Source organism: Emys orbicularis, chromosome 3 (assembly GCF_028017835.1).
Source record: "Emys orbicularis isolate rEmyOrb1 chromosome 3, rEmyOrb1.hap1, whole genome shotgun sequence".
NCBI lineage: Eukaryota > Metazoa > Chordata > Testudines > Emydidae > Emys > Emys orbicularis.
Genome location: NC_088685.1, coordinates 57,792,405 through 57,804,503, shown reverse-complemented (window position 1 = coordinate 57,804,503; position 12,099 = coordinate 57,792,405). Strand labels below are relative to the sequence as shown.

General features: G+C 38.0%; 1 protein-coding gene across 1 annotated transcript in view; it reads right to left on the bottom strand.

The window, feature by feature from the left end:
- The window catches only part of COL19A1 (collagen type XIX alpha 1 chain), a 334,061-nt gene extending 322,809 nt beyond the window's left edge, over positions 1–11,252 (bottom strand). Inside the window, 6 exon segments of the mRNA XM_065401717.1 lie at positions 2,386–2,485; positions 3,043–3,117; positions 9,450–9,553; positions 9,555–9,577; positions 10,982–11,227; positions 11,229–11,252. Of these exon segments, the coding sequence (XP_065257789.1) occupies positions 2,386–2,485; positions 3,043–3,117; positions 9,450–9,553; positions 9,555–9,577; positions 10,982–11,227; positions 11,229–11,252 (572 nt within the window).
- Between the last annotated feature and the right edge of the window lie 847 nt (positions 11,253–12,099).

The following is a 12,099-nucleotide window of genomic DNA, read 5'->3' as shown; positions in this document are numbered from 1 at the left end:
GTTTCTTATTGTTTGGAATTGCCAGCAAAGTGAAAAATCTATTATTCACTCTTTGAAGCATGTACTGTGATAAGAATAGAGTACAAGAAGCAGGAAATGAATCCAGTAGAAGAAGAAACTGGGAGCAGCTGGAGGTAGTAAAGAAACTCACATACAAATAAACTCCACCCCTGGAAAGTATAGACAGAAAAGAAAAAAAAGAGAAGTGTGAAGAAAGAGTCAGACCAAGAAGAGTCCAAAAAGAACATTTTAAAAAAAAGCAGAAGGAAGGAGGATAAACTCTAAGAAAAATGAGAAAAGAAACAGGTATGAATTCAAGGAGAATTTTGTCTGAGGAAAGACTGCAGAATCAGTATTTTATTTGCAACTCAGACTAATTTTAATCCATATAGGGCCAGACCCAACATCCACGGAAGTCAGTGGAAAGACTCCCATTAATTTCAGTGAGCATTGGATCAGGGTGATAATAATGAAACTTCCTCATACACACAAAGAGAAATAACTTCAATACCAGCACTATGGCATACTAAGGAGTAGCATACATTCAGTTAAATTTTCATCTGTGTATCTCTGCACTCCAGATGAGGTAAAACTTGAATAACTATGGTTTCTGGATGGAAAGATTGTTACAAATGAAAACACCTAAAGACTAACATATATATTAGGGCTGTCAAGCAATTAATCGCACAGTTAAACAATAATAGAGTACCATTTATTTAAATATTTTTGGATGTTTTCTACATTTTCAAATATATTTATTTCAATTATAACACAGAATACAAAGTGTACAGTGCTCACTTTATATTTATTTTTATAACAAATATTTGCACTGTAAAAAAATAAAAGAAATCGTTGTTTTCATTTCACCTAATATAAGTACTGTATTGCAGTCTCTTTATCATGAAAGTTGAACTTACAAATGTAGAATTATTTACAAAAAAACCTGCATTCAGAAATAAAACAATGTAAAACTTTAGAGTCTACAAGTCTAATCAGTCCTATTTCTGTTCAGCCAATCGTTCAAACAAGTTTGTTTACATTTACGGGAGATAATGCTGCCCGCTCCTTGTTCACAACGTCACCAGAAAATGAGAACAGGCATTCTCATGGCACTATTGTAGCCGGCATCACAATATATTTACATGCCAGATGCACTAAAGATTCCTATGTCCCTTCACGCTTCAACCACCATTCCAGAGGACATGCGTCTATGCTGACAACAGGTTCTGCTCGATAACAATCCAAAGCAGTGCGGACTGATACATGTTCATTTTCATCATCTGAGTTAGATGCCACCAGCAGAAGGTTGCTTTTCTTTTTTGGTGGTTCAGGTACTGTAGTTTCCACATCTGAGTGTTGCTCTTTTAAGACTTCTGAAAGCATGCGTCACACCTCATCCTTCTCAGATTTTGGAAGGCACTTCAGATTCTTAAACCTTGGGTCAAGTGCTGTAGCTATCTTTAGAAATCCACATCAGTACCATCTTTGTGTTTTGTCAAATCTGCAGTGAAAGTTTTCTTAAAATGAACAACATGTGCTGAGTCATCATCCGAAACTACTATAACATGAAATATATGGCAGAATACAGGCAAAATAGAGCTGGAGATAATGCATTTTTTTTAAACCAGCATGGAAGGATGTCCTCTGGAATGGTTGCTGAAGCATGAAGGGGCATATGAATGTTTAGCATATCTGGCACGTAAATACCTTACAATGACAGCTACAAAAGTCCTATGCGAATGCCTGTTCTCACTTTCTGGTGACATTGTAAATAAGTGGGAAGCATTATCTCCCATAACGATAAACAAACTTGCTTGTCTTAGCGATTGGCTGAACGAGAAGTAGGATCGAGTGGACTTGTAGGCTCTAAAGTTTTGCATTGTTTGGTTTTTGAGTGCAGTTATGTAACAACCAAAAAATCTGCATTTGTAAGTTGCACTTTCATGATAAAGAAATTGCACTACAGTATTTGTATGAGGTGAATTGAAAAATACGATTTATTTTGTTTATCATTTTTACAGTGCAAATATTTGGAATAAAAATAATAATATAAAGTGAGCAGTGTACACTTTGTATTCTGTGTTGCAATTGGAATCAATATATTTAAAAATGTAGAAAAACATCCAAAAATATTTAATATATTTCAATTGGTATTCTATTGTTTAACAATGTGATTAAAACTGTGATTAATCACAATTAATTTTATAAATCACAATTAATTTTTTTTTTGGTTAATCACGTGAGTTAACTGTGATTAATTGACAGCCCTAATATAGATCTTTATGTGGCATTATCTGAATACACTGCTTAATATATCAGTCTGTACCTAGTATTTAGCTTGGATCCTGTTAAAGATATTTAGGGATAAAGTATTGTTTTACTTACCGAGTGTCTCTGATAAGAGGTGTGCTTCCCAGTTTAAAACAGGTTTTTTCACCTCCACAAGATGCCTGTCTCAGAGAAAAGCTTTCTGCTAGATCAAAACCTGTGAAATGTGATATACTAATTTAGTCTATTCTTTGTTTAATGCAATTTTAAAACCTGGGGAAAGTATTGATTTTTAGCATGCTTGGTGCTTTTCTAGTCTATAGACTGACAGGCTATTTCAAATCCCAATGCTTTGGGTCACAGAAATTTCCAGTTTGCATTTTCTCATAGGAAGGGATATGAGTGTGAAATTCCCTCAGCTCTTGACTTTTCAACCTCTGAGGAATGCATTGGCTGTTTTCTTTTACCATCTGAACTAATGAGAATAACTATGCTGCAGATCTACAGTAAGTCTGAGAAGCAAATGTTAAATCCAGACTAATTTTACAAGCAAAAATTAAAAAAAAAAACTTACATGTATAGAACTTAAGCCAGAAAATTACATAAATTTATTCTAATTTTAATAAAAACATTTTTTCTAATATTAAAGACAGCTTTAATTTAAAATATTTTATTGTCTCTCTATAGTTAAAGCCAGCTTCAGTGGGGCCAGGATTTCACACAAGGTTTGTAAATTTTAAATGCTCTATCTTTTGTGTTAAAGAAATCACTTACCTGAAACATCAAGATTTTCTTTGTAGATATGTCTAAGCTGATGTCCATCTGGTCTCATTATAGGACACACTGTAACTACAAAACAATAAAATGTAACAGCTCCCATCAAACATTATCAAATAAAAAAATACATCAGACATAAAACTATTTATTATCATGCCAGTGAATTGCAAGGCAACATGAACAAAGTTCAATTTTCAATGTAATTAGATTACTACTAATATTCCTTCTTGTTTCTTTATATTTAGGATTATGAAATAAACCAAACTACTATATTAAAACAACAGTAGTTGCATTTTAGTGTACAAAGTATTCTCTTAATACTATAATTATAAACAGATAAGATGTAATCATGTTTTAATTCAATTGTTTGTGATTAAAACAAGCACATATTAACTATTCAACAACTATGGGAAATAATATTACATTCTTACTACTTTTTCCCCCCAATCAAGAATACCATAAAACATGATACCATATACTTGGCAGGGGTGAGGGGAGTTTATGTGTACAGTAAACTTTGGAAAAAAGAAAATTTTACAGCAGATGCTATTATGAAAATACAACAATAAAAGTTATAAGTATATGATGGATTACCCTAGCAACAGTTAAATATTATTTGCAGTGTAGAAAATAATCTCAAAATGTGATTAATAAGGTTATTGTCATATCTCATTGCTTATCTCTTTAAAAGACTGTTACAAATTAAGCAGCTTTGCATTAGAGATTGTTTTAACTATGCATTGATGTATTTGTTTCTAGTAAACAAGCACAGTATTCTAATATTTGTAATATAGTACACATGCAGAGGCTAAGTCTAACAGACTGGTTACATTTAACAGCCAAGATCACAATAAAATAGGGTAAATTAGTTTAACAATTTAAGGAAGTATATTAAAAGTTTAAGTTTTAAGTACTGTAATAACCCTTTTTACTAGCTTGTCTCTAATAAGTAGTATTTGAGGACCTATATATGGGCTCCTACATTTCCAAAACCTTAAAATATAATATCAGTGAATCTAAACCCAACATTTCATCATGTTGCAGCAGCTTTATAGTTCAGTAAAGACACACACACACTTTTTCAAGAAGTGGATAAAGACTAATGTCAATTTTGTGCATGTTAAAACAGGGCTCTATCTTTTTACAAAACTCATGAAAATAGTCCCACTGAAGTCTATTGGGACTACTGGAGGGAAGGAAAGCAGGATTTGGTCTAGATACTCTGTAGGCATGCAATCCTGTCTTGAGTTGAAGAAGTGCCCAGAAAAGATTGCCAAAATAAGCCTGAAGTTTCAGCAATGGAGGACAAGGGACTTTCCAACGTGTCCGTTCAGTGATAAGAGAGGAGGAATGAACTAGCACTATCCTAGAAATAGTCTATATTTAAAGGATTTCCAAATATGTTAGAGACTGAAAGTTGACCCGGAAAATGGTTACACTTGTAATTGTAAAATGCCTGCAATACAACACTGACTCTGTAATAATACAGAAAATACATTCTTCTCCAAAAATCTTGAATTCAACTCAATATATAACAGTATCACATCTTTACAATTAGCTTAAGTGGTTAATTTGAAGTAACCAGTAAATTTATAGCTGGAAGATATAATTTAGATAAAAAAATTATTACCTCACAAAATGATTAAACATTTCTGAAATAAAGATGACATTGGTTTAATTAAAAACAGATTGGGTGAAGGCAGTAATATGCATCAGATTCTGTCAAACACCTTGTTTCATTTGTCTAAACTGCAGCCCACAATTAGAAAGCAAGGTCATTTATGGGCAGATTAGTTTCAAATATATCAATTAATAGATATGTAAGAAGAAATAAATACTATATTTATTTCTACTGTTCTTGTTCCTACAAAAGAACAAGAAGAAGAATTCACATTAGAGGCAATTTTGCCCAGGAGAATATGCAGAATTGTAAGAGTCTTTGTGTTGCCATCTCAGTAGTTTATATGTAATCTTTCATCAGACTCCTAGTTGGCAATACAAGCTCATTCTCAGTTGTATTTATTGTGCAGTGCGTTCTCTGTTATCATGTACTTATTGTACTTCTAATACTCTGGTGGAAATATACACTCTAGAGCAGAGAGGCATGTTCACATTAGATAATTTTTATCCCTGAACCGACAGCTGGAAAATGTACAGGCCTGATTCTGCTCTCATTTACACCAATATACATCTATAACAACTCTGTGGCAGTGAAGGGAGTTACTCTGAATTAACAGCAGCATAACTTACACTTGGGTGGAGGATCAGGGTGTTGCACCTGGCTCCCTCTGGCCCCGCTCCACTAAGTCCAAGTGAAGAATCAAGCCCTAATTTCTCTGCTATCCTGCTGACTGAAGTTGTTCCTGAGATGCCTAAGACCATGTAACGAACTGTGGGTGTATTTTTATCAAAGGCATAACAGTCATGGCAGGAAACACAGCATACTAAGGCCTCATAAATGCTACTTTGCTAGTTGTATTCTGTATACCCACAAAAACTGAAAGAACTAGTGCAATTCTTCTTCTAGTTTGTGCTAAAAATGACCCCATCACCTCAATGGTACATTTTCCTAGACAGCTGAGCCAAGAGATTAGAATGTTAAGAGCAACAGCTTCCCCTATATATTCTTTTTCATACAAGGAGCTGACAGCCCTCAGTTTTATAGACTGATACAATGTCTGTTTTACAGCTATGTTTTATAGTGAGGAAGAAAGGTCCAGCATGATTTTTAACTATTGCTGACAACCTGACACTTGTATAGACACCACTTTTGTCATGGGTCAAACTAGATAGTTTAGAAAACTAAATTAGACAAGGGGACTACATAAAGACAACAATCAGGAAAACAAGAGAATTCTTAACATTCAGCAAGGACATAAAAACTATGGCCTGATTCACTACTCAGTTACATCACACCAGAGTAAAAGTAGCCGAGTGGAGCATTGCTTTGTGTCTAGTTTTAACTCCATGATTTCCATTAAAAGTAAATGGTAATGGCAAAGCTACCCGAAAAGAACACTGAAAATGTAATGTACATACAATTCATAAGGCTATCCATCCACAGAATGGGTATAGAACTTAAATTATAGAAAGTCATGAGTTCTACTAATTGAGTTTAGTCTTGTAAATCAATAAAATTCTTTCAACTCTACAAAAAAGTCTATATACTACATGTATATATTCTCACATGTGGATCAGATAAAACCTGAAGCTTTAACACAAGTCTAAGATTAACTTTCAAATGACATGCAGTACAAACTTCAACTCCCAGTAATTTATAAGGCTACACCTACACTGCAAGTTATGGGTGTGATTCCCCAGCTTGCATACATGTACTAGCAGTAGCTTAAAGAGAGCTAGCATGAGTACAAACAGTAGCACAGCCATGACAGCACAGGTCGTGGCAGCACCGGCAGTGGCATGGCTTAGCTGTGATGAGTATGTACCCACCAGTTTCAGGTGGGTTTGTACTCGGCATGGCTAAACCATGCCATCGCTGCCATTGCCCATGCTACCGTGGCTACACTACTATTTATACTCATGCTAATATGTGTATGCAAGCTGGGGAATACACCCCTAGCTCTCCAATATAGACACAGCCTAAGAGTTCAAGTCTGGCAGTTTATACATTCAGAAAGCCTAATGTATGAATCAATTCACTACAGTATTAATATCTTTTTATCTAATATTAATATATTGTGTTCTATAATGAGGTATTTTTCATATCGGACTTTAAAAACTGCATTGGAGTGTGCCCCTGAAATTATTAGTGGAGTTTGAGTCATATTTTGATTTAGAGTCAACATTTTTCAAAACATACTTCATGTCAAAGGCAGTGGAAATCCAGCAGGTCTTTTCCAGTATTGTTGGCAGGCCCAGAACCTTTCATATGCCATATTTGTCACAGGTCAGACAACAAAGCTTAGCAGCCTAAGTTACAAAAAGGGTACTCATAGCAAAAAGTTGGACAAGACAATCAGAATGAGACAGAACTATTAACATTCAAGCAGAACTTAGAAATGATCACATTAGAACTTTCTAGAGCTCAGTTCCATATTGTGAAAACACATGCTTCCAATAATCAAAAACTAGTTAAATCAACCATGTAAACAAAACAAAACAATTAGGAGAAAAATATACCGAGGAAAAGTTAGGTTTAACACATGGCTGTGGAGAACTTCATGAACTTCAGTGTGGTAACCCTATCCTCTCCCTTAGATTTATTATATTTTATTTTTAGAAGTAATCACTTCCCTCCAGTAAATGGTTAGTACACCAGAAGTTCTGCACAAACGAAAACTGAAAGGGATCATTGCTGTGAATCAAACAGATGTCAGCACACTCAACAGGGCCTAAGGAAGCCTGCTCGAAGCAGGTCCAGAGTAATCTGTCACACTCTTTAACATTTTCTCTTTTCAGCACTGCCATTTCTTTAATTACAACAATATTAACTAATGAAATGAAATCACTTCCAAGGCACGTTCAGAATACTAAATGGAAAACAAATCTCTCCCCTTATCATATTAATCCACACATGTAACTTTACCCTTTCTTTTGCATGATTGATTTCCAGTATTTCTTTATAATTAAACTTAAGTGGGAACTCTCCCTGCATTTCAAAACCTTCCCAAAAAGCTGTAGCACAATTAGACTATACTATAGGGGTTGTCAGGGTCCTGAGGCAACATAGTATTGGACTTGTACAGAAGCAAACTCTGTAGGTACAGCATAGTGAGGTGGGTAGGGGCAAATGGCACAAGTACAAATGATGAAACAGGACAGCCATAAAGATGTGTCACTGCAAGGGCTGCCATGCAAGAATCTTGAGAGGAAGAAGCAAAAGCAAGAGGACCATCCAGGATGAACTGACCTTGAGGAGAAAATAAGGGAGTCACTTGGATTAAATGAAAGAAGAAAAAGCTTAAAGAGTTTGGATATTTGTCTCTCCTTTCATGTGTCCCAGCCATCTCCCATGGCCTGAATGGTCTTCTATGACTGGCTTACATTTAACTGAAAAGCCTTTTACCTGACAAGAGGGAGTTGCACTCCATTTTGTTTTCAAATGTATTTAATTTAAGTTGTACATATGTTCAGGTTGATCATTTGAGCGTCTTCTGCAGCCCTTTTAAATGTTCCTTCCTCAATCTTCCAAATGAGGTAGCTGGATGTGCCCACCAACTACACTCCTTCAAATGGCAAGAGGGGATTATTGCAGGGTTATTAGAAGCGGTTTACCCCCCCACTTCCCAGGGTTTGAGAATAATACACATACAGAGCTTTTAGCTTTTGCTGTTCTAAAAGTTCAAGGGAGAGTTTAGAACCCAAACTCAGATTCTCCACAATGTCCTATTGTACATTGCCCAATCATAATTATCACTACTATTTATTATTTGTACTCCAGTAGCACTTAAAGGCCTTAATCAGGATTGGAGTCCCATTGTGCAAGGCACTAATCTTAAACACGTTGGGCCTGATTTTCAGGAGCGGTGAGCACCCAGAACTGCTATTGCCTTCAACTGGTTTTCTGGACGGTAGGCATCTCTGAAAATCAGGTCCTAATTGTCTATCTTTCTTTAAAAAAAACAAATGAAAAACCTTTTTTGTTAGCGATGTTAGGCACACTGAAGGGAATTGAGATATGGGCAGTGTCTATGGCCAACCCCAGGAAACTGACAAGTCATTATCTGATGCAATATCATACCAGATGGTCACATTTACAAGTGTACACGTGATTTATTTCTCAGAGATGGTGGGTTATAGTGACAGAATACAGAAGAAGAAATGGGACAAGAGATGGGGAGAAGGACGTTGTTTTAGAGAAGAGAGCTAGTAAGAGACAGATGGCAAGAGGGAGCTGAGAAGGGGGGGAGCGGGAAATCATAAAAGTAATGCACCAAACTTTACTGTGATCATTTTGCTAGAATTTTATATCTCTTTCCCCTCTCCTCTGTTTATTTAGGGGCAAGGAACTGCCTTATTCTACCTCTCTAAGGTGCTTGGCATGCCTTTGGGGCTCTTAATAAATGCTTTCCTCAGATTAAAACACAGAATCAATTAAACAAAATTGTATTAACAGAGTTCTAGATTTTTCAAGACCAGGACTGGACTTTTTTTGGATATGTAATATTAAAAACAGAAAATATCAGGGTACTACATTGCAAGTGGCTAAACTGCTTCCAAAAATATATTTCTCTTTGTGTACAGGATGCAGAAACACTGCCTTTAGATACATCCGATATGGACTTCTTCAAAGAGATGTTAAAACTGATTGAGCTTCCGTAACTTCATACACTTACATGGTCCATTTACTTTCTAAGCATCATTATTTATTTGTTGAGCTGTGTCAATATTGAGACTTGTCCTCAGCCTTTTGTCTGTTTGGCTACAAAAAAAGAGAGAAGTACCTGTCTTGTCAGTGGCTGCCATATAAGTTGAAACAGGAAGGAGGAAGAGAATTGCCATCCAAAGCCAAATTATGCAGAATCCAATGTGCTTCATCTCCTCTTGGACACGTGAAAAAATGACCACAGATCTGAAACAAAAAATACTCACAATGGGAACAATATCTTCTTATTCTCCCTTTCCCAGCCCCCCCCCCCAAAAAAAAACCACAAGGAAGAATTTATTTGTAAAGAAAAGAGAAAGACATTGGTTGTACACAATGTATATCATTTAGCTGTGTTAAAGCTCTGAAAAAGTTTACAGACTAATCTGAATTTAGAATTAGGTGATAAATGTATTTCTTGCTACTTTTTTTAGTTTCATGAGCAATTCATTTACAGCAATACTAACTCAGATATTATTTAAAAAGCCACTAAATTATCATTCATTAGAATGACTAGTTTCTTTTTCTCCCTTCTAGCTTTTTAGTCTTAGATATTTTAGTTTAACTGTTTGGTGGCACAGTGCTGCAGAATGACTGCTGAAGTAGTCATCAAATCAAATGAGGAAAACTTATCATTGCTTTATATCGTCTTTTATTTAAAAACAAAATGGTCATGTATTTGCCCATATTCTTCTTTGCAAAATATGCAAGTGTCTAGGGCAGCCTGACCTAAGTTTGCAGTTTAAATCTTATTAAAAAAGAATGAAACTTGTCCAACAAAATATCTTTGTCTTCCGAACACAATACTGGGCTTCTTCTAAACCAATTACAACTAGCGGGAAAGCATGGATTTAACAAAGCACAGTAAAATGCAACAATAAATTATTATTCATATTTTTCTTAGAGAAAGCGTGATGTTGTCCTGTAATATGAAAATGAACTGAAGAAAAAATACAGCTGGTGTGTCTGCTCCGGAAAAGTCATCTTTATGATTATTTTTGTGTTGCACTATTTTCATCTTCATGGTTATTCTGTCAGTCAGCAGTACAGATAGTAACACAAAATGAATTTATGTCAAAAGAACATCATGGTGTAAGTTCCTGCACCTGCTTTACAAGGAGACTTCAATGTACTAGAGCTTAAAGCCTATGGCTCTCAAATCCTGAAAAGCTCTTACAAATTAAATAACACTGTTACCAATTGCTAATGCTGCTATCTCTCTCACCATGCCTACTGTATCTGTGCATGTTGATTCATCGCTAGTTTATTACTTCAGAAGATGATCAATCACTTATACAATCAACCTGCCAGAACTTAATAGCAAGAATTGACTTGAGTTTATGACGGTCCAGCCTGTAACACAACCCGCCTTGGAAATTTAGTTTCTCTGATTAATTCTGATTTGTTTTACAGACAGTATAATACACAGATACCAATTGACAGGCACTGAGATAACTGGGCAGCAGAAGGGGGAAATGTGCAGATCCTTAATTCCTCTGCACATGAACACGTCCAAGCTGCTGGAGTGTGGGAAAGCCAGAGCACTCGCTCTCGGTGAGGGGCCAAGGCCTGACACGGTGCAGGTCAGTTTGCCTGAAGCAGCAGCATTACCAGTGGCGCTGCCTGTAGGGTCTTGACTCCTAGCAGCAGCTGCTCTCCTGCCGTCTTTGCCTTGCTGTGCTTGCAAACTCCTGCCCAGCTCCAACCTCCCCAGCCAGCCCCAAGCGTTAGCTCCCAGTCACCGCTACCCCCGGGTCACAACCCCAACCTCTCTAGTCCGAAACCCTTTGTCCCCAGCCCAACTCCTCCCTCCCCGGAGCGGCAGCGGGCGGGCGCGTCCTGCAGCGCAGCCAGCGAGCCAGGCGGAGACGCGCCAAAGCATCTGGGAACCGTAATTCCCGGAGCCCGGCTCGCAGCAAGGAGTCGGCGGCGCTCGCTGCCAGCTCACAGCGGAGAAGGCGGCAAAGCTAGGGGCGCAAGACCCCACCCCACGCGGCTGTTCACGCGCCGCCCGGGCGCCCCCCGTGGCCACATCCCTGTCAGAGAGGTGAGCGGGGCCCCCCCGTGTCTGTGTGCGTGGGGTGCCCCTAGCCCGCGCCCTGTGAGTGCTGCACTCGCCGACGGCCGTCCGCCCCCGCGGTTCTCCATGCAGAGCCCTTCCAGGGGCCCCGCCAGCAGAGCGCAGCGCCAGTCGCTGGGGTTGATGCCCAGCGCCCTACGGGAGCGGGCCCCCCTGATTTGCATTTATCCTAACTGGCTTTTCCGCTGGGAAATTGCACCGCCTGAGAAGCCGGCCTCAGCTGGGGCCAGGAGCGAAGCTGCAGCAAAACTCGGTCAAACTTAACAAAAAACTAACAAAAAATAAAAGGCAGGTGGGGCTGGGAGAGACAGCGCCTGCTGCCTCCAGGTAGGAATTGCAGGGGCCTGGGGACATGGTGGAGGATCGCGTCTGGGGAGGGGAGATCAGTTTCTCTCTCTGCCCCAACAGCATGTCTGAGCTCTAGTCAAATAAAAGTGTAACTGGCAGTGAAATGCACGAACAATGTGATTCAACGCAGTAAAACTCAAGAGCCCCTGAGATCCATGTAGGTTAGGGGCTGTGCACCTGCAAATTCCCAATAAGGGACTGTCCTTTCTTTTACCATATCCCTTGTCACTAAACCATTTCAGTTTACTGCATTTAGGCCAGCAGACTCCCACAATTAGGAAACACGTTACAGACTAATAGA